This window comes from Oncorhynchus tshawytscha, linkage group LG07 (genome assembly GCF_018296145.1).
Source record: "Oncorhynchus tshawytscha isolate Ot180627B linkage group LG07, Otsh_v2.0, whole genome shotgun sequence".
In the NCBI taxonomy this organism is placed as follows: domain Eukaryota; kingdom Metazoa; phylum Chordata; class Actinopteri; order Salmoniformes; family Salmonidae; genus Oncorhynchus; species Oncorhynchus tshawytscha.
This window is the reverse complement of record NC_056435.1, coordinates 37,489,598-37,513,079: the sequence shown is the minus strand read 5'-3', so window position 1 is coordinate 37,513,079 and position 23,482 is coordinate 37,489,598. Positions and strand designations below refer to the sequence as shown.

The window sequence follows — 23,482 nt, the reverse complement described above, 5'->3', positions numbered from 1 at the left end:
GCAAGAGCGACATCATTGATGTATACTGAGAAGAGAGTCGGCCCAAGAATTTAACCATGTGGCACCCCCATAGACTGCCAGAGGCCCGGACAATAGGCCCTCCGATTTGACACACTGAACTCTGTCTGAGAAGTAGATGGTGAACCAGGCGAGGCAGTCATTTGAGAAACCAAGGCTGTTGAGTCTGCCGATAAGAGTGCGGTGATTGACAGAGTCGAAAGCCTTGGCCAGGTCAATGAATACAGCTGCAAAGTATTGTTTCTTATCGACGGTGGTTATGATATCGTTTAGGACCTTGAGCGTGGCTGAGGTGCACCAATGACCAGCTCTGAAACCAGATTGCATAGCGGAGAAGGTACGGTGGGATTCAAAATGGTCGGTGATCTGTTTGTTAACTTCGCTTTAGAAGACCTTAGAAAGGCAGGGTAGGATAGATATAGGTCTGTAGCTGTTTGGGTCAAGAGTGTCCCCCCCTTTGTAGAGGGGGATGACCGCAGCTGCTTTCCAATCTTTGGGAATCTCAGGTGACAAGGAAGAGCGGTTGAACAGGCTAGTAATAGGTGTTGCAACAATTTCGGCAGATAATTTTAGAAAGAAAGGGTCCAGATTGTCTAGCCCAGCTGATTTGTGGGGTTCCAGATTTTGTAGCTCTTTCAGAACATCAGCTGACTGGATTTGGGAGAAGGAGAAATGGGGAAGGCTTGGGCGAGTTGCTGTGGGGGTGCAGTGCTGTTGACCGGGGTAGGAGTAGCCAGGTGTAAAGCATGGCCGGCCGTAGAAAAATGCTTATTGAAATTCTCAATTATAGTGGATTTATCGGTGGGGACAGTTTCCTATCCTTAGTGCAGTGGGCAGCTGGGAGGAGGTGCTCTTATTCTCCATGGACTTTACAATGTCCCAGAACTTTTTTGAGTTTGTGTTGCAGGAAGCAAATTTCTGCTTGAAATAGCTAGCCTTGGCTTTTCTAACTGCCTGTGTATATTGGTTTCTAACTTCCCTGAAAAGTTGCATTTCACGGGGGCTGTTTGATGCTAATGCAGAACGCCACAGGATGTTTTTGTGTTGGTTAAGGGCAGTCAGGTCTGGAGAGAATTGTGCATGAGCCTGCTGGAAGAAGTGTTGTCCTGCATGTCAAACTGAATCAGTTCAGTCTGATTAGATTACATTTTATTCCCTTAAAGATTTGTTGACACACCATGCATAGGAAGAGTGAGCTTGAGAGAGTGTGAGAAAGCAAGAGAAAGATCAGCTGTTTACAGTATAATTTATCTCTACCCAAAACCAAGGAGAGATTATTTACATATACTGTATGTTGGTGTGATTTATTTATTTTCATTTTTTTTTCAGGCACAGCAAAGTAACCTTGTGCAAGTAGCTAGGAGCCTAGGCCGTGCTGTTCCGTTGTCCCCCCAGCTCATCTTCACACCTACGGCCACAGTGGCTGCAGTCCAGTCTGAGAGCTCCACGCGGTCCTCTGGACAACAGTCCTCCTCACAGGTACACTATTATTATCTCAACTCTATAGGCTAATGCCATACACACAGTGCTGCTGTAGTAACCTGGAGCAGCACTAGAGGGCATAGATCAACACAAGTCACCATAATTCAAACGAGGGGTATAGCCAAGGCTTAAAGTTATCCTTCACTGCGACAGACTTCCATCATGATGATGCATGAGTTTATTTTTGGGATGAGGGTGGGGGGGGTTAAACACTCCTGGCCACACTTGAACGTCTAAAACTAGATAGTTTCTATGTAGAAATGCTAATGGACCTATATATTTTCAAATCACATTTTTCTGGCCCGTAAATCTTTTGTTGACTAACAAATCGGTCAAAAAATAAATCTGTGTGGCCCTCCATTGAACTTCGAAAAATCCAGATGTGGCCCTCGAGCCATAGTTTGCCCGTTGATTTGACATTGACTTAAGTTTCATTCAAGGGATTTTTTGCTGTTGTTTTTAACCCCTAGCTGTAGCAAATGCATTAGGTTTACAGTTATGCTGTGATACCTCATTTAATCTAAAATGAATTTCTCACTAATTCTGCAGATGGCCTGTGGGTGGACCCTTGACTGTGGTGCTCCCCACCTCTCCTGCCCTAGGCCATGTCTCATTGCCTCCGGGACCTGACCTCTGTGTCTTTTCAGGTCCAGAACCTGGCTATCCGTAGCCAGCAAGGGGCGACCACGTCCTCCTCTCAGACACACAGCCTGCAGGCCCTCAGCCTAAAGCAGAGCCCTATCTCCATCCAGCCCTCTCCCCTGATTAAGAACCCCAGCCAGGGGAGCCAGGGCGCTGGGGGGAAAGGCAGTCGGCCCGACGGCGCCTTGGACGGGAGCAAGAAGGGAGAGAGCATAGTGACGGAGGTGCACGCAATAAACATGAGTCGCAGTGTCACGGCTGTTAGTGGACAGCCTCTCAGCACTCCAGGTATGTATCCAACCCTAATGTTAGCTAGCTTTTACAGACACAGGCTAGACTCCTATATTAGGATTTCATGAAATTGACACCATTGCACCCTTGGACAATTAGGAATGTTTCCGCAAATGATGGAGAATATTCGGATCAGTACTGGCTATTGTGATATGGGATGGGTTTTTCTGCACTCTGATGATGTTGAATATTCTGCCGCTGTGACTGAGCAATTTAGTCTGGAACATTAATCATGCCTCCAGTAGCCTGACAACGGTGCATTCCTCATGCCTCTTCTGGAACACAACTACATTTCAACAGCTCTGTGTTTGTCAGGGATATAGTATCTTCAACCTAGCTTCCTTTTCCCCTGAACCGGATAGGAGGCCCCCGCTCAGGCGCTTCTTTTACGCTTCTATGTTTGGTTACATTTCAACCAGTCAAATGATTTTACCAGTGTTGCTACTTCCTGAGTTTCCTGCTTTTGGAAACCTGACCCTATGTTTACAGTAAGCTAAGAATAGAGTTGTAAAAGTCTACTAGTTATTTTTGATAGATTTCTCTACTGTATGCAGGGGTTGTCACAGCGATGGATTTCAGTCATGTAGATTATTTTTTTATAAATGGTTTTTTTTTTTGGATTTCAGTCATGTAGATACATTTTTTTATAAATGTTTTTTTATTTTTATAAGGACTAGAATTTCAAAATTAACCTCTTTCCCCACAAGCATGATGGCCATGACTTTATTTTTTTTATATTTTTTACATGAAATGGGAGGTAAACTTGGCCCCGCAGACAATTGAGTTTCAGTCATGGGATTTATTTATTTATTTTTTAAAACCCTGTGTTCGTGGCATGTCGAGGCCTGTACCGACCACACTGTATTCACGACTACAGGGTAGAACATGGGCTCTGCCTCCAGAATAGTCAAGCTGTTTTTTCAATGAGAAGCCATGGAGGGCTCTGTGCCACAGTTGTCTTTCTAGACCACTTATTGTGTCACAGAGAATGGCTGCATCTATGCCAGCAGTAGAACAGAATAACTCTGACTGTGTGCGAGTGTGTGTGTTGTGTGTGTGTGTGTGTGTGTGTGTGTGCTAAGCACTGCATGGCTTGTGTGTTGTGCCAGACTTGATGGATAAGCTGCGCATGCGACTGCACAACTGTGTCTTTGTCTCGCTTTAAGTAATGGATTCAGATGAAATGAAAGGGAGGAGGTATCTGAAAACCTGACTACATAAACTTGTAAATGTACATGGGCTGCCCTGGTAGTGGCCATGGGGGACAGAGAGGTGTGCCCTGGACATGTGAGAAGCACTCTGTCAGTTCAGTGGATTACACTAGGGGGAGATGGAGTAGCAGCTGTGGTGGCTGACTGGGTTTATGGTTGGATAGGGGCTCCCACTGATCCTATGTGCACTGTCATCTACTGGGTCATTCATTATGCATGTTGATTCACAGTCATTTTGAAGAAGGAAATACTTGAATGAAACAATTCTAATCAACACCTCAATAATAGACTACATAACAAATGGCTCATGTAGTTTTATTTTTGACATCTGAGAGAACACTGCCACAGGAATAGGCCTAGTTAATTGTCTATTTTCATACTGTGTATTAATTGAGCCTCCAAGTGAAGGAGAGAGCAGATCTTGTGGGAGCAGCCGTGTGTCTGCTTCTCCTATCACATACTGGCTGATTTTTCCTGGAATGGAGATTGGCTGGAAGCAGCTGTTCCGCAGTTGGGTTCATTGTGTACTTTAGTCTTTTCTTCACCACCTCCTTGACAGAGAAGCTATCCCAGCACCCTACTACTAAACCTACAGCACAGCACCAAAGACCACCTTGCAGACTTAGTCTCATTCTATGACCCTGCTAACTGCACAGTGGTGTTATGTTTTGTTTTGTCTCGTTTTTTTCCAAACTTGGCGTGCAGTTCCGTAAGCCTAAAAGGATCTCCCCATTCTTTTACATTATCAAGCCATTGTATGGTTCCATGTGTACATACATAGTAGCTCCAATGCAAGTACTTAAAACACACAACGTATTGATATGTTTGGTGTAGTTTTTCTTCTCAAGCTATATGTAACTGCCAAAATAAAGGAAACGCCAACATAGGGTCTTAATAGGGCATTGGGCCACGATGAGCCGACACCTTCAATGCACCATGACATAGGTTCTACAAGTGTCTGGAACTCAATTGGAGGGATGAGACACCATTCTTCGATGAGAAATTCCATCATTTGGTGTTTTGTTGATGGTGGTGGAAAACAGTGTCTCAGGCACCGCTCCAGAATCTCCCATAAGTGTTAATTTGGGTTAAGATCTGATGACTGAGACAGTGTTAACTCTCTATGCTCCTTTGAGAGCCCACTTTCAAAGTCACAGAGATCTCTTCTTCTGATCATGGTAGCCAAAATAAGTACAAGGCCCGCTATGAATTCCCCAGAGTCATCAAACGAGCAAAAGGACAATATAATATTAAGGTGGAATCATTGCACAGGGTCCGACACCCATCGCATGTGGCAGGGGCTACAGTTACAGATTACTGAACCGTGATCTGCCCAACGATGCCTCTCTACCAGACTAACTCAATTTGTTTTATGCATGCTTCGATAACAACATCGAGCCAGGTATGAGGGCTGTCACCAACCCAGAGGATTGGGTGATCTCGCTCTCCGAGGCTGACGTGAGAAGGGTCTTTAATCAGGTCAATACCCCCCAGGCCGCGGGCCCCGCCGGTATTCCAGGGCGCATTCTCAGAGCATACACAGAACAGCTGGCAGGCATATTCACGGTAATTTTCAATCTCTCCTTGCCTGTAATCCCCTAATTTTAAGATGACCACAATCCTCCCTGTTTCTAAGAACTCTAAGGCTTAATTCCACAATGACTACCACCCTGGAGCACTCACTTCTATAATCATTAAGTGCTTTGACAGGCTGGTTGTTTCACACATTAACTCTACCATCCCAGCCACCCTAGACTCACTTTCATACCGCCCCAACAGATCCATAGGCGAGTCAATCTCAATTGCAATCCACACTGCCCTCACCCACCTAGATAAGAAGTATACCTATGTAAGAATGCTGATCATTGACAGCTCAGTGTTCAACACCATTGTCCCCTCCAAGCTTGTCACCAAGCTTAGGACTCTGGGTCTGAACATCTCCCTCTGCAACTGGATCTTGGACTTCCTGATGGGCCGACCCCAGGTGGTGAGGGTAGGCAACATCACCTCCCCATGCTGACCCATAACACAGGGGCCCCACAGGGGTGTGTGCTTAGTACTCCTTGTTCACCCACAACTGTGTGGCGACGCACAACTCCAACACTATTATCAAGTTTGCTGACCACATGACATTGGTAGTCCTGATCACCGGCAACGATGAGTCCACATACAGGGAGGAATGTCGGTGACCTGGCAGTGTGGTACCTGAGCAACAACATCTGCCTCAATGTCAGCATGACCAAGCGGGGGGAGGAAGAGCAGGGGAGCAGGTCGAGAGCTTCAAGTTCCTCGGTGTCCATATCACTAAAGACTTAAAATGGTCCAAACACACGCACAGTCGTGAAGAAGGAGCGGCAGTGCCTCTTGCCCCTCAGCAGGTTGAAAAAGTTTGGCATGGGCCCTCAAATCCTCAAAAGGTTCTACAGCTGTACCATTGAGACCACATTAACTGGGTGCAGCGCTGCTTGGTATGTCAATGGCACTGCCCTCGATTGCATGGCGCAACAGAGGGTTGTGCGGACAGCCCAGTACATCACAGGGGCTGAGCTCCCTGCCATCCAAGACCTCTATATCAGGCGGTGTGAAAAGAATGCCCGGAAAATCGTCATACTCCAACCACCCAAGCCATAGACTATTTTCTCTTCTGCCGCACTGCAAGAGGTACTGGTGCATCAAGTCTTACACCAACACGCTCTCGAACCTTCTATCCCCAAGCAATACAGCTGATAAATAGCTAACAAATTAGCTACACAGACTATTTGAGAGAACTTATATATTTTATTGCCTTTTTATTTTGGTCTTTACACTGTCTCTATGCACACTCACTGGGCCCTACACACAGTCACTCCATCTCACACACACACTCACTCACTCCGTTATTTGCTCACTCACACATAATATGCACATTTACAGTGCATTCGTAACGTATTCCAACCCCTGAACTTTTTCCACGTTTTGTTACGTTACAGCCTTGTTCTAAAATGTATTAAATTACTTTTTTCCCTCATCAGTCTACACACAATGCCCCATAATGACAAAGCAAAAACAGGTTTAGACCTTTTTGCAAATGTTTTACCAATAAAATAACTGAAATGCCCCTTTACGTTAGCAGCAATTACAGCCTCGAGTCTTCTTAGCTATGACGCTACAAGCTTGGCACGCCTGTATTTTGGGAGTTTCTCCCATTTCTTCTCTGTAGATCCTCTCAAGCTATATCAGGTTGGATGAGGAGCATCTCTGCACAACTATTTTCAGATCTCCAGAGATGTTCAATCAGGTTCAAGTCTGGGCTCTGGCTGGGCCACTCAAGGACATCTTCCTTCGTTCCGACACCACAATCATTCCTGGCTGTGTGCTTCTGGTCGTTGTCCTGTTAGGTGAACCTTTGCCCCAGTCTGAGGTCCTGAGAGCTCTGGAGCAGGTTTTCATCAAAGTTCTCTCTGTACTTTGATCTGTTCTTCTTTCCCTCGATCCTGACTAGTCTCCTTGTCCCTGCTGCTGATAAACATCCCCACAGTATGATGCTGCCACCATGCTTCTCCGTATGGATGGTGGTAGGTTTCCTCCAGACGTGACACTTGGTATTCAGGCCAAAGAGTTCAATCTTTGTTTCATCCAACCAGAGAATCTTGTTTCTCATGGTCTGAGAGTCTTTAGGTGCCTTTTTAGCAAACTCCAAACGGACTGTCATGTGCCTTTTACTGAGGAGTGGCTAGCGTCTGGCCACTCTAGCATAAAGGCCTGATTGGTGGAGTGCTGCTGAGATGGGAAAACCTTCCAGAAGGACAACCATCTCCACAGAGCAACTCTGGAGGCCACTGTGTTCTTGGGGACCTTCAATGCTGCAGAACTATTTGTTTTTGTCTCTGAGCTCTACAGACATTTCCGCCAACCTCATTGCTTGTTTTCTACTCTGACATGCGCTGTCAACTGTGGGACCTTATATAGACAGGTGTGGGCCTTACCAAATCATGTCCAATCAATGGAAGTAACCACAGGTGGACTCCCAAGTTGTAGAAACATCTCAAGGATGATCAATGGAAACAGGATGCATCGGAGCTCAATTTTGAGTGTCATAGGAAAGGGTCTGAATACTTATGTAAATAAGGTATTACATTTTTTTTAATTTTTTTTACTTCAACCTGTTTTTCGCTTTGTCATTATGAGGTGTTGTGTGTAGATTGAAGGGGGAAAAACATATTTTAATCAATTTTAGAATAAGGCTGTAATGTAAAAAACAAAAATGCAAAAAGGGGTCTGAATACTTTCCATATGCACTCTACCTGTTTTGTTATGAAGTGATTTACAGTGTGGGTGAGGTTTCTAAACTAAAGCAGCAATAGTAGATTGCAGAAACTCCGGTATTTTCCAGTCTGCTATTGAAACCCCATAGGGAATGTGCACTGAGTCCTTTCCTCTAGACATTCTGAAACAACACACAGGTATGGGGGAGTGGTTGCTTAGTGAGGCCTTAATCCAAAGGCCTTGAGGGACAAAAGGCATTTAAATGAATATCCCTTCCTCTCCTTCCAAGACTTTTCTCTGTTACTCATTACAGTGCTTGAGAAAGCTGTCGAGCAGGACTGAGTTTTGTTGCTTGTATCCGGTGTGCAGTCGTTCGGAAATCCACTCATCTGTTCACACAAGTGCTAGGCCTATATGCTGAATTGATAGCCGTTATTATACAGCCTCTTTTCCATTTATCCTTAGTGAGGGCTGGGTGGTAGGTAGACCTTTACTATGTTATCATGTAATTGAGAGTATCCGTCAAAGGCTTTTATCATGCTACTTTCTGAGAGATGTCAGTCTTCACCCTGTACTTAGTGAAACTATAGCTAACCACATGCTGTGGGTTTCATAGAGTTTTGCCACGTGAAAATCAAGCACTTTCCAGAAGATCCTGTGGTATAAATGACTAATGACATGCAACTCTGCCGGATGGAAACGTCTCTATTTTCACAGCAGGGTAGACTGTGGTTACCGCGAAACAGAGAAACATTCATACCAGATGGAGCCTATCCCACACAAAATATACTAAAAAAGGGGGGCAGGGAGGAACCCTAATATCTTTGGCATCAATCCTTCATAATCAAAAGAGATCCACGAAGGTTAATGTTAGACTCCTCAGACACTGTTAGTTTACTAAGATCATCTGAGTGAAGCTACTGTAAGGCCCTAGGGCTTACACCTGAGATAAACAGGTTAACAGCTCCTAGGAGAGATGATTCATGAGAACCCTCCCTTACAGTAATGATGAGGGCCAGATCCAACCTCATTGTTTCCTTGGGAGAGTTGTTTGGGAGTGTTTGGGCAACTGAAGGCTTGGGGGATTGACTCACAGATGACTACATACAGCATGTCATGGAGCATTGGCTTCTTCTTATTTCCCTCTGGCTTTCCTCCTGCATATGTTTGGCTACTCTGGCTGTTGCTGTGTAGAGCCCATTTCACTGAACGACAGTACAATACATGAATGATGAGTTGTGTCCCTGGGTTCTGGGAAGTTAAGTCCTCAGGTTGTCATTTTGTCAGCAGAAGCCCTGTCAGGTGATGACAGACCCTTTGGAGACATTAGTGAGTAATGGCTGGTCAAAACCTCAACAATGGTTTAAGGCAAGTCTGCCTTGTGCTTTTCAACAAGGTCTTTTGACAACAATAGCAAATAAATTAATTCCTTTTTAGAGGTCCACTATTCAGGGTTTTTCTTTTGTGGGAAGAGTCGATTTTTCCTTTTGTGTACATGTACTGACTTTAAGATTTTTTTAAATGTATCTTAATCCTCGATTCTTGTTCCAGCATACACCCAGATCCAGCCCCACTCCCTGGTCCAGCAGCACAAACAGCAGCAGTTTGTGATCCAGCAGACCCAGGCTTCCCAGAGGACCCAGGCTTCCCAGAGGACCCAGGGCCAGCTACTGCAAACTGCCTCCATCCAGCCACACCTGCAGACTACCTCTCTGGTCCCCCATTCCCCCAGCCAGCCAGGCCCTATCCCTGTGCTGCCGAAACCCACCTCTCACCACCAACCCACTACACCCAGTCAGCAGGCAACCATCTTTCACTCCACCATCAGCCCACATGCTCTCCACTCCAACCTGAGCCAAGCCAAAGCCCAGCCAGTACAACTCACAGCCATTAACCTCCAGATACAACCAGCGCCCTCACAGGTTAGTACACAGCAGTCACAACAAGAATTATGGAAAGGGGAGAGGATTACTCTGTAACAATGTGCCAGTAAGCCTAAAGTATATCAATAATCTCTTGTCATTAGTCAAATATGTTTCACTAAACTCTCTCTCCCTTCTCTCTATATTCTATTACGTACTCAGGCTTCCCGATTAGTCCAGGACAGTAAAGGGCAGGACAAGCCCACGTCATTGGTGGTCAGAGAGCGCTGCCCAACTACCAGAGTGCAGCAGCAGTGTACCCCATCTGCCCAGTCTCCACCACAAGCCACCAAGCCAACAGAGCAGCCAAAGACTGACCCAGTCACACCCATCAGCCAACCACAAGGTAGCAGGACATTTGGTTTTAATGATTCATGTTAACAAGCTTGTATCACCCCATCTCTTAGTTCTATTGCCTAGAGGCAGGACTGGGGGTGGTCTATTGTTGTCATATCATATTTACAACCAATTACAACTTTGGAAAGCCAGATCAAACATAAGCCACTCTGCCATGTACTGCTCTCTAGGGGCCTAATTTATCAAAGGTGTGTGCACAAGAAAGACTCGCAGGTTGGTATTTATCCATTTGGAACCTGACGGGAAAGTGTGCGTATCTCACATGCAGACCAATGCGTATGCACAACTTCTAGTGGTTGATCAATTCTATTGCAAGAAAATATTGTTCTTCTGGGGAAATTTTTGTTTGATGCACAGGAATTATAATGGTAGGCTAATAAAGACTTTTGAAACGTAATGATAAAACCGATGCATTTGATGTTGGCAAGGAGATCACATAGCAGTATACAACCTAATATGGTTCTTTGACTTTTATTTTATAGGCATAATAATATTTTCTAACATGACTGGTTTATTCCCGCTACACAACAATTATTAGCCTACCATTTATCCATCGCTCATTCAATAGATGTCGTGAGGTGCGTACTGGCGTCAGAGAAGTCAGGCGCAGGAGAGCGAAAACTGATTTACAACGGTGTCGTTTAATATGCGTAAACCACCGTTAACGTCTTTGGGATAGGGGGCAGCATTTTCACTTTTGGATGAATAGCGTGCCCAGAGTGAACTGCCTCCTACTCAGTTCCAGATGCTAATATATGCATATTAGTATTGGATAGAAAACACTCTGAAGTTTCTAAAACTATTTGAATGATGTCTGTGAGTATAACAGAACTCATATGGCAGGCAAAAACCCAAACAGGAAGTGGGAAATCTGAGGTTTGTAGTTTTTGAACTCAGCCCCTATCGAATACATATACACATATGGGTTATTTTGCACTTCCTAAGGCTTCCACTAGATGTCAACCGTCTTTAGAACATTGTTTCAGGCTTCTACTGTGAGGTGGGAGCAAATGAGAGCTGTTTGACTAAGGGGTCTGGCAGCAGCCTCGTTCTCAGTCACGCATTCACATGAGAGGTACCTCTCGTTCCGTTGCTTTTCTACAGACAATGAAATTGTCCGGTTGGAACATTATTGAACATTTATGATAAAAACATCCTAGAGATTGATTCTATGCATAGTTTGACATGTTTCTTCGACCTGTAATATAACTTTTTGAACTTTTCATCCGACTGGACCTGAACAAGCGTTTGGATTTGTTTACCAAACGCCGTAACAAAAGAAGCTATTTGTATATAAATTATGGACATTATCGAACAAAACAAACATTTATGGTGGAACTGCGGTTCCTGGGAGTGCATTCCGATGATCATCAAAGGTAAGTGAATATTTATAATGCTATTTTTGACTAATGTTGACTGCGCAACATGGCAGATATTTCTTTTGGCTGGTTTGGGCTCTGAGAGCCGTACTCAGATTATGCTTTTTCCGTAAAGTGTTTTTGAAATCTGACACAGCGGTTGCATTAAGGAGAAGTGTATCTAAAGTTCCATGCATAACACTTGAATTTTCAAAAACATTTATAATGAGTATTTCTGTGAACTCATGTGGCTTTCTGCACAATTACCGCATGTTTTAGAACTACTGAACGTAACACGCCAATTTTAAAATTAGATTTTTTGATATAAATATGCACTTTATCAAACAAGATCATCAAAGGTTAGTGATTCATTTTTATCTCTATTTGTGCTTTTTGTGACTCCTCTCTTTGGCTGGAAAAATGGCTGGGTTTTTCTGTGGCTTGGTGGTGACCTAACATAATTGTTTGTGTAGCTTTCTCTGTAAAGCATTTTAAAAATCAGACACTGTGGCTGGACTAATGAGAATTGTATCTTTAAAATGGTGCCTAATACTTGTATGTTTGAGAAATTTGATTTATGAAATTTCTGTTGATTTGTATTTGGTGCCCTGCAATTTCATTGGCTGTTGGCGAAGGGTTCAGTCCTAGACAGGTTAACAGAACAATACAATAAATGGGTCAAACAAAACCCGGTAAATACCAGCATACCGTGCATAAGCACGACAAGAAACAATTACCGACAAGGACATGAGGGGGAACAGAGGGTTAAATACACAACATGTAATTGATGGAATTGGAACCAGGTGTGATGGAAGACAAGACAAAACCAATGGAAAATGAAAAGTGTGTCAGCGATGGCTAGAAGGTCGGTGACTCCAAACGCCGCCCGAACAAGGAGAGGGACCAACTTTGGCAGAAGTTGTGACAGTACCCCCCCCCCCCCTTGACATGCAGCTCCAGCAGCACGTCGACACCAGCCTCGGGGACGACCCGGAGGGCGAGGCGCAGGGCGATCCGGGCGAAGACGGTGGAACTCCTGCAGCATTGAAGGGTCCAACACGTTCTCGCCCGGAACCCAGCACCTCTCCTCTGGACCGTACCCCCTCCCACTCCACGAGATCCTGAAGGCCCCTCGCCCGACGCCGCAAATCCAGTATGGAACGGACGGAGTACGCCGCCCCCCCCCCCGATGTCTAGAGGGGGCAGAGAAAGCTCCCGCACCTCAGACTCTTGGAGCGGGCCAGCCTGAGGAGAGCCTGAGGAGAGACACATGGAACGAGGGGTTAATACGGTAATTGGTTGGAAGCTATAACCTATAACAAACCTTGTTCACTCTCCTCAGGACTTTAAATGGCCCCACAAAACACGGACCCAGCTTCCGGCAGGGCAGGCGGAGGGGCAGGTTTCAGCAGGCGTCACGGCCTGCTGAAGGTGAACACGGACAGCTTCCCATATCTCCTCCACGCACCTGAACCAGTCGTCCACCACAGGAACCTCGATCTGACTCTGATGCCAAGGCGCCAGAACCGGCTGTTACCCCAGTATGCAGTGGAAGAGAGAGGTTAGTGGAGGAGTGGCGAAGCGAGTTCTGTGCCATCTCGGCTCAGGACATGAACACCGCCCACTCCCCCGGCCGGTCCTGGCAATAGGACCGCAGAATCCTGCCCACATCCTGGTTCGCTCTCTCCACCTGCCCATTACTCTCGGGGTGAAACCCTGAAGTAAGGCTGATCAAGACCCCCAGATGTTCCATGAATGCTTTCCAGACCCTAGACGTGAACTGGGGACCTTGATCAGACACTTTATCCTCAGGCACCCTGTAGTGCCGGAAGACGTGTGTAAACAAGGCCTCCGCAGTCTGTAGGGCCGTAGGGAGACCGGGTAGAGGGAGGAGACGACAGGACTTCGAGAAACGATCCACAATGACCAGAATCACGGTGTTTCCTGTGAGGGTGGCAGATCAGTCAGAAAATCTACCGACAGGTACGACCAAGGCCACTGTGGAACGGGTAAGTGGTGTAGCTTACCTCTGGGCAGGTGCCTAGGAGCCTTACACTGGGCACACACCAAACAGGAGAAACATAAACCCTCACGTCCTTAGGTATGCCACCAGTACCTCACGCTCAAATAGCTCACTGTCCGACCGATCCCAGGATGACCAGAGGGTGACATGTAAATAGACTGGTAGCCTATTTAAAATATTTGATGGTATGGGTAGGCTACTGTATTGCTGTGTGGTAGGCTGTGATGTAGCTCTCCTATTTAAACTCAGAGTCTATACCAAGACAGGAGATAAAACTGTTGATTTCACAAAATATTGAACCATAATTTGAATTTTGCATAGAAGTGTGGGCTGTAGCATTTAGTCTACTTTCAAATTGTTCAAATAGACAATCTTGCGTAATGCTCAGCCAGTGTTTGTTTTGGACTCGCTGTATAAGCAACAGGCATTTTTAGTCAGAAAAAGTCCCTGTAAACATTCTGCCCACACCTCTACAGAAATGTGATCAAATTTGCCTTTGTACTTTCTTTTAGAAACTGACATGGCCCAGTTCCAACATTTCCGAATCATACAGCAAATGAGGGCATTTTTGTTACCATAAAAGGGGAATGGAGGGAGTTTTCCAGCCGGGGTTGTAGCGCTTGTTCACGACTGAAAAAATATGTATACAGTACCAGTCAAAACTTTGGACACCTACTCATTCTACATTGTATAATAATAGTGAAGACATCAAAACAATTAAATAACACATGGAATTTTTTATTTAACCTTTATTTAACCCGGTAAGCTAGTTGAGAACAAGTTCTCATTTACAACTGCGACCTGGCCAAGATAAAGCAAAGCAGTGCGACAGAAACAACAACCCAGTTACACATGGAATAAACAAGCGTACAGTCGATAACACAATAGAAAAAAAATAAAGTCTATATACAGTGTGTGCAGATGGCATGAGGTAAGGCAATAAATAGGCTATAGTAGCAAAGTAATTACAATTAACACTGAAGTGATAGATGAGCAGATGATGGTGTGTAAGTAGTAATACTGGTGTGCAAAAGAGCAGCGAAGTAAATAAAAACAATGGGGATGAGGTAGGTAGATTGGGTGGGATATTTACAGATGGACTATGTACAGCTGCAGCGATCGGTTAGCTGCTCAGATGGCTGATGTTTAAAATTAGTGAGGGAAATGTAAGTCTCCTGCTTCAGCGATTTTTGCAATTTGTTCCAGTCATAGGCAGCAGAGAACTGGAAGAAAAAGCCGGCGGGATTCAAAATGGTCAGTGATCTGTTTATTAACTTTGGCTTTCAACGACTTTAGAAAGGCAGGGCAGGATGGATATAGGTCTGTAACAGTTTGGGTCTAGAGTGTCACCCCCTTTGAAGACAGTGATGACCGCTGCAGCTTTCCAATATTTAGGGATCTCGGACAAAACGAAAGAGGTTGAACAGACTGGTAATAGGGGTTGCAACAATGGCGGCAGATAATTTTAGAAAAAGAGGGTCCAGATTGTCTAGCCCAGCTGATTTGTACGGGTCCAGGTTTTGCAGCTCTTTCAGAACATCTGCTATCTGGATTTGGGTGAAGGGGAGCTGGGGAGGCTCGGGCAAGTAGCTGCGAGGGGTGCGGAGCTGTTGGTTGGGGTAGTCATGAGGAAAGCGTGGCCAGCTGTAGAGAAATGCTTATTGAAGTGTTTTGATTATCATGGATTTATCGTAATGACTGTGTCACCTAGCTCAGTGCAGTGGGCAGCTGGGAGGAGGTGCTCTTGTTCTCCATTGACTTTAGTGTCCCAAAACGTTTTTGGGTTAGAACTACAGGATGCAAATTTCTGTTTGAAAAGCTAGCCTTTGCTTTCCTGACTGACTGTGTGTATCGGTTCCTGACTTCCCTGAACAGTTGCATATTGCGGGGACTATTTGATGCCATTGCAGTCCACCACAGGATGTTTTTGTGCTGGTCAAGGGCAGTCAGGTCTGGAGTGAACCAAGGGCTATATCTCTTCTTAGTTTTACATTTTTTGAAAGGGGCATGCTTATTTAAAATGGTGAGGAAATTACTTTTAATGAACGACCAGGCATCCTCGACTGACGGGGTGAGGTCATTATCCTTCCAGGATACCTGGGCCAGGTCGATTAGAAATGCCTGCTCGCAGAAGTGTTTTAGGGAGCGTTTGACAGTGATGAGAGGTGGTCGTTTGACCGCGGACCCATAGCGGATGCAGGCAATGAGGCAGTGATCGCTGAGATCCTGATTGAAAACAGCAGAGGTGTATTTGGAGGGTGAGTTGGTCAGGATAATATCTATGAGGGTGCCCATGTTTACGGATTTAGGGTTGTACCTGGTGGTTTCCTTGATAATTTGTGTCAGATTGAGGACATCTAGCTTAGATTGTAGGACTGCTGGGGTATTAAGCATATCCCAGTTTGTCACCTAACAGAACGAACTCTGAAGATGGATTGGGGGGCAATCAATTCACATATGGTGTCCAGGGCACAGCTGGGAGCTGAGGGGGGTCTATTAAAGGCGGGAACAGTGAGAGATTTATTTCTGGAGAGATTCATTTTAAACATTAGAAGCTCGACCTGTTTGGGCATAACTCTGGAAAGTATGACAGAACTTTGCAAGCTATCTAGAATCTAGACATGTAACCGACCGCCTTGATTCTGTCTTATGTAGCAAAATTTGAAAGTTGATAAACCTGTAACTTCACTTTTGAGAAAATGGCCTTGAACGTGTTGGTACCTACTGGAGAGCTCTTCTTTTGTCTACACCCATTCAGCGTCATTCACACCCTTTTAAGTTTTAGCCCCCACCAATACTCAGACCATTTTACTCAACCTGGTAGAGCTGGTTAAGTTGTTTTCATGTTATCCGGAGCGTCAGTGACTGTGCTTCTTGCAACAATTGAATTACGCTTTTTCTGCCAACATTTACTGACACCGGTCATATTCAACGGGTGTTGAGTGTTTGTAAATTCACCAGTTATTCTATGCTGTGGCACACAAGATTGCTCTGAAATGGAACACACCGAAATGGTTACTTGCATAGTGGCAAGCTAGCTAAACAATGAACCATAATCACAACTCATGACATTACTACCCTGCATGAATCTGCAGGTAGCTAACCAACCAGGTTCAATGTTAGCTAGCTAACATTAGGCTATAACAGGCCAAGCAAATGGTTCTGCGATATGAATAATAAGATCATACAGGTAATGTTAGTTAGCGAGCCAGCCAGCTAACGTTAGCTAGCTAATAGTACACTAACTTGAAATGAAACCACTTTCTGTCAAAATTAGAAATGTGTAATATCTGAAAATGTAGCTAGCTATCTTACCTGTATATATCATGGATGGATGCGTCTCCTGTTGGATGCCATGGTTGCCCTTAGTTTGAAGAAGTAATCAGGAGACGGTTGTTTTCTCCATCTCCTTAGCTATCATACTCAAATTCCACTGATTTCAAAACTTGGTCCTCCATAAAGTGGAGAGCAACACTTATGCAGTTTTACTATGTGGTGAATAAAAAAAAAAAGCTGTGTTAAACAGGATTACCTAGACATACTGACCAGCTCAAATGGACAGACGCGTGCTATATGGCAGACCAATCCAAACTCGTCTCTCGGCATGTCCAGCCCACTCATTCTGAGCCAATCATGACTAGCGGGAAGGTTCCTGCTTTTTCTGTTGCTAAACCAACTATGCTTGTAATTTAACAATCTTATTTGTGTATATACAGATGGCATACACGTTTGTTATTAAGACACATGAAAGTTCACATGTTCGAGAAGGCAATTCTGCCACAAAAAAAAACACCTTTTGATGAAAAAACATTTTTTAAGTTCAAACGGCTCTCCTGTGACGTAGTGACCCGCGATATACGCCTAGTTTCCTGAAACGGGTCACATATGCCCTAATTTAGTAAGACATTTACACACTGTTGATAAATTATGCACCAGGTTTGGAGGCAGATCTGTTCTTAATGTTTGTCAGCTGTGCTCGTGGCTTTGGTCAGGGATGAGGAATCTTGTCTGGTTATCCCCAATGGAACCATTGAGGAGCAGTGGACACGGTGTTCCTGTCGGGGAGAGTTAAATGTCAAATTTGTTATGGACAAAAATATTGTGCTTTAATCTTTTAGTCAAATGGAAAATGTGTTTTATGATGGTAGTAGTCTTAAACTCTCGCTCATTCAAAATGCTGAACATGCAGATCATATTAAAAGGTTCCGTTTTTATTGCTACTGTTCTTGTAAAAGTGAAATATGTAAAGCCACAAGGCTCTTTTTTTATGACTAGTGCTTGGGTGTGAATGCATAGTCGAGGTGCTCCGCTTGCCACTGAGGTTCAAAATAAACAGACAGTCATCTTTGATGTCTAAAAATAGAGGCAGGACCTCTGGCTCTCTGCTTGGACCAGATTGCAACACATTCAGAGCCTACTGTGTGGTTGAACATAACCCAATGTTGCAGAATATAGCCAACTGCTCCTGGTATTTATTATGCTTACTTAAACCATATTTTGTGCAGTATCCTGTAGTATGTTTCCTTATAAAGAGAATGAAGGTTTCTTTTGGTTTGCAATTGTGGAATTTGATGCTACATTGGGTCACAGGACCTGCATTTGTATAAAGACTAAAGAGCGGTTCCTGTGTGTCAGTAGTTGCTCAGATAGACGTGAGCCCTGTGAATTAGCAGGGCTGAGATTATTCACGTGAGAAGAACCAGAAATGTGTCTGTCAACATAAGTGAAGTGTTTTTATTTTCATGTGTCTAATTGTTAGTATAAGTGCAGAGTACATGTCTATGGAGGAAAAAGAGGGCGGTACCTTTTTTTGAAGTATTTAATTATTCTGCTCTACCCACCTCTCACCATTGGTGCAGGGCTCGATCGAGCGAGTGTCTCTGTTCTGTATTGCGTGCTTTGTAGTACAGTTATTGCTTTGAAAGAGAGAGGCAGGCCATAGCGCGTGCTTGTGTATTGAATCGGATAAAAGCACAAGTGAAGCGGCAGGAAGAATTTAGGTGAGCCAATTTTTATTTCCCTTTTGAAATGGAACAGTTGTTGAACTTTATCAGTACTTTTAAGGGTTTTAACATTTTTGCAAACAGCCATGGAAGCGTTTGTTGTTTTCATGCATAGGTTACTACTTCATTACGTTAGCCATAAGTATTTTTGTGGTGGCCCGTCAAAAACGACTGCGCCGTTTTCGTATTTTGATATCCTGATACGCATTAGTTACTGATGAAAATGTGAGTTACATTACAAACGCTTGGTAATGGAAGTGGGCCCCTTACACAGGATTTGACAGGTGGATGATCAATATAATTATTTACATTAGTACTTGAATGACTAGAGAAGACAACAGTAGTACACACCGTGAAATAATATTGTAGCTCAATTAAAGTGACATGAATACATTCTGAAACATTGAGTACAAATGTGGGCCACATCATTGAATGATGCAATGCGTTATCTGCTCCTTTTAATTTGTAATTGGCAGGAGTCACTACTACCAACAGGGTGAATGCTGCACCTGGGACTCCACCTCCAGCCATGACCTCGGGAAATGAGAACGAGGCGCCCACTCTGACAGGGAGCATCCCACAGAATGGGGAGAACAAGCCACCCCAGGCTATCGTCAAGCCCCAGGTCCTCACCCACGTCATTGAGGGCTTTGTCATCCAGGAGGGAGCTGAACCCTTCCCTGTAAGTGCCTTCTCCCATGGTACTCCTTAGCAGCTAGGAGTAAACAACATGCCACTATCTCAAGAGTGATTTCCCACAGGGGCATATTCCTAATAGCAACAAACACAAACAATCATGCAACATCACTCTCTGTGCTAAGCAATGACAAAGGGCAATGTCTTACTATTGTTTGCCTTGGTCATAAATTCTAATAGCCTTCTGTAGTCCAAAATATTGTTCCATACAGAGATGTCTGTGAAAGAAGGCACACAGATGTTAAGACCACAATTAAGTGTTATTTTTGAGAGAGGTGGGGCGCAAAATGTTGATACACACTTGAGTGACTGTGCCTATTTGACTTATCAATTAACAACTCCCTGTTTCCTAGTGGATGTTTGCTGCACAGGCTTTATTATAGCTTATGGACACAGCATTGTTAGTTTGCCATTGTATTGCTGTCATAGGGGTGGCAGGGTAGCCTAGTGGTTAGAGCGTTGGACTAGTTGTAAGATCAAATCCCCGAGCTGACAAGGTACAAATCTGTCATTCTGTCCCTGAGCAGGCAGTTAACCCACTGTTCCTAGGACGTCATTGAAAATAAGATGTTTTTCTTAACTGACTTGCCTAGTTAAATAAAGGTCAAATTAAAAAATTAAAATAAATAGCTTGGAAAGAGTGCCATTAAGCCATCACATGTTGTCTTCCCCAGATTGAGCGGTTGCCTGTGATGATGGACAGCCCAAAGAAGCTGCATGAGCAGCTCTCCTCTGACCCCGACAAGACTCCTGTTAGTAACCCCACCAACACCACAGACTCTGAGACAGAGGAGCTGACCCCTCAAGGTAAGGGATGTCATGTATGGAGTGATTTAAGCCATCTTATTTGGCAAGCAACACAATTATGGACTTTCTAAGTGCTACAGCTTCATAACAATGTAAGAGATGTAGATCTTTCATGGAATTATTTTGATTTGTCCACAGAATTAAAAGACCAAGAAGATTCAGATTCTCCCAAACTGAGCTGTGAATTCTGTGGCTGGGTGGACTTTGCCTACAAATTCAAGGGGTCAAAACGATTTTGTTCCATGGTGTGTGCAAAAAGGTAATTCACATTTGGGGTACCATTTCTAATCAATCAAATGTATTCATAAAGCCCTTTTTACAAAGAGCAGATGTCACAGTGCTTATACAGAAACCCAGCCTAAAAACCCCAAACTGCAAGCAATGCAGATAGATGTAGAATTTTTAGATCCTTTCAGTGGGTTAAATCCATCATGGTCAGAGCTCCTCAGTAGTGTTGCTTTGAGATGTGGGATGGGAGTGGACATAACTATTATCCTTGTTGTGGAACAGGTATAATGTTGGTTGCAGGAAGCGGATAGGCCTTTTCCATCCAGAAAGGAGCAAAACATCCAACCGCTGGCACAGAAGGTCACACAACAGCGGCCACCAAAGTATCGATTCTAAGAAGCAGGTAGAATAATCTCCTACTTCTCCACTGACATCACAGCTCCTCTGTGAACAAACATGCTCCCCTCAGTGACACCAGAGCTGACTCATGGGTTTTGTGTTTCAGAAGCTGTCCCCTATGCCTCAGCAGACCCAGGGGGGTTCAGTGTCCTCCCCGATTCCCTCCCAACCCAGCCAGGAAGAGTCCAGCCCCTGCTCTGACATGTCCAGCTATGAGGGGCCTCCGTCGCCCCTGTCAGCAGCCAGCTCAGGGCCCCCAGCACCCCAGGCGGTGTCACTCCTGGCGGGGAGAGGCTCGGACCAGGAGTCCCCCCGGAGCCGAGAGCTGCCTCTCCTCACTCAGCACTTCCTGCCCAACGACCCCACCAAGTGGAATGTGGAGGAAGTATACGAGTTCATTCGCTCCCTTCCAGGTAAGTCTCATAAATACAGTATTTAGCTTAGGCCTACATCATAACTATATTCTTCTGTAGGCATGATGATGTGATGATAGTAAGCTTATTTTCCCTCTGGGGATCAGTAACGTTTATTAATTCCTCAGTGGATTGTCTTATGTAGACAGTGTTCATGCTTGCCTTTGACGTTAGATCATTTATTTAATGGGTTCGCTGTGGCTTGTTCCTAGGCTGCCAGGAGATAGCAGATGAGTTCCGCACTCAGGAGATAGACGGGCAGGCCATGCTCCTACTGAAAGAGGACCACCTTATGAGTGCCATGAACATTAAACTGGGACCTGCACTTAAGATCTACGCAAGCATCAACATGCTCAAAGACTCTTAGCCATGATGGGTTGATATGGTGCTGATGTGTGTGCATTTGTGTATGTCTGTGTGCGTGTTAGTCTGTGTTTGGTGGGAAGGAGTCATACTCTGGGACAAGATTAAACATGTCGCCATCGCACTGATGACTACCTTACCTCTGCACTACCATTTTTCATCCCACCTTTGGATTGGCTCCTTCATGGTACATTTATCCATGGCCTACAGACAGGTGGACAACTGGTCATTCCATTGGTTGTCAAGGAGAAGTTTCCAGGGAAATACTTTAATGGACTGACTGCGTTAGAGTAATGGCACAAATAGTGCTAAAAGCACTGCAAGGATATATTTGAGCTTGTAGGAAAAGATGTGAAAATGTGGGTATATCTGCATTACTTTCTTCTGAAGTATAATTGTGATTTTTAATTATCATTGTGGTATGTTTTATTTTGGTGCTGATCTGATGTTATTGACAGCCGTACGTGTACAGTATGTTTGTCAGGGAACAAATGATAGCCAGTCACCAGTTTGAGTCTTATACAACAGAAGTTTAGCTCCATTTCATAATGATCAGAAACTATACACTGCATGGCATTTCACTGTGCTCAGAGCAGTTTACGCTGTTACTTTGTGACATTGATACTTTCTCTGTACATTTTACGGGCTTAGAGAGACGATCTTCTTTCCAAATGCGATTTACCAAGATGCCATGCCTTTTATTTATTCCTGGGTCAGATTTCACATCCTGTGAGGTCTTCTATGACTGTAGGGTTGACCCATGCTATCTATGGGTTGACCACAAGGCTGAAAAGATTCATAACTCAATGAACTCACTGTGGATGTTCACCATCATACCTCTTTTATTCCACTAGCACTTAAAATGATTGGTTCTCTTCTCCATAGTTTAAATTAATACAACCAACATTACTTGATTGGGTTTGAAATTCAAATATTTGGTTTGGTGAGTTGTCAAGATCTGTATGAGTCTAAAGCTACCTTTAAGGAATTACATGCTTGTATTTGCTTTTAAGTTATCCATAATGTTTTATATAAAAATTGTTAAGTATTTTGAAATATGCAAACATGTAAATATCATGGCTTGGGGAAGGTGTCTTTTTAGTGTTTTTATAAAAAAAATATTGTATGCTTGTCATGTGATGAATGGTCAATTGTGTTTTTAATTGTTTGAGATGATGCTTTGTCAAATGCCTGTATTTATCGAAGTACTGAATTTGTTACACAACATTTTTCAATGATAAATCTGCAGCATAGTCAGTTGTATGTTTTTATTTTTGTGTTAAAATCTATATTTGTTTGAGTTTGATATTATGGCATGTCGGTACAGTAGCAAGACCAATAGCTTCACTGATCGCACATAGTCCTTTGGGTGGATTGCAGTTGTCTCCAGAACTCCGAAAGATCCTCCTTTCTTCCTGCTGTCTTGTATCATTATTACATGGGACATGTATTAGTGTAAGTACATGGTAACATATTTATCTGAATTATATTGTCACAAATGTAGCCTGTCCTCTAGTGGTGCTTAAAGGGTAGTGATTGTACAACAATTGAAGTACAGTGGGTTTGAATATTGAATAGGTTGGTGTATTGAATATGTTAATAGTGGCTGCTTTCAAGTCTTTCAATTATAATATATGCAATTGAATAGTTAGGATATGTGGCAGACAAACGTCACCATTCAGTGCGCGGGAAGAATTGATCAGTGATTTGGGATTATTTTAGTCCTAGTGTTATGATTGGTGAATCCTTTCCTATCACTCAAAGTGATGTGTGGTCTGGGGTTTTGCTTTTAGGCTTAGCCATATGTCAGTCACTTCTAAACTCAAACTTTTTCAGGACCCTGTCTTTCAAAGATATTTTGTAAAAATCCAAATAACTTCACAGATCTTCATTGTAATGGGTTTAAACACAGTTTCCCATGCTTGTTCAAAGAACCATAATTAATGAACATGCACCTGTGGAACGGTCGTTAAGACACTAACAGATTACAGACGGTAGGCAATTAAGGTCACAGTTATGAAAAC

General features: G+C 43.9%; 1 protein-coding gene across 4 annotated transcripts in view; it reads left to right on the top strand.

Annotated features, from left to right (window-relative positions):
- Nucleotides 1–22,715, top strand: part of phc2b (polyhomeotic homolog 2b (Drosophila)) — a 47,627-nt gene extending 24,912 nt beyond the window's left edge. For all 4 annotated transcript variants that reach the window (XM_024427056.2, XM_024427055.2, XM_024427054.2 and 1 more), the window contains exons 6-15: nucleotides 1,348–1,497; nucleotides 2,148–2,430; nucleotides 9,441–9,811; nucleotides 9,974–10,157; nucleotides 19,029–19,234; nucleotides 19,923–20,055; nucleotides 20,194–20,314; nucleotides 20,566–20,686; nucleotides 20,789–21,095; nucleotides 21,308–22,715. In XM_024427056.2, coding sequence (XP_024282824.2) covers nucleotides 1,348–1,497; nucleotides 2,148–2,430; nucleotides 9,441–9,811; nucleotides 9,974–10,157; nucleotides 19,029–19,234; nucleotides 19,923–20,055; nucleotides 20,194–20,314; nucleotides 20,566–20,686; nucleotides 20,789–21,095; nucleotides 21,308–21,462 — 2,031 coding nt within the window. In that variant the 3' untranslated portion in view covers nucleotides 21,463–22,715. The remainder of the gene's footprint in view (nucleotides 1–1,347; nucleotides 1,498–2,147; nucleotides 2,431–9,440; nucleotides 9,812–9,973; nucleotides 10,158–19,028; nucleotides 19,235–19,922; nucleotides 20,056–20,193; nucleotides 20,315–20,565; nucleotides 20,687–20,788; nucleotides 21,096–21,307) is intronic.
- The last annotated feature ends 767 nt before the right edge of the window (nucleotides 22,716–23,482 follow it).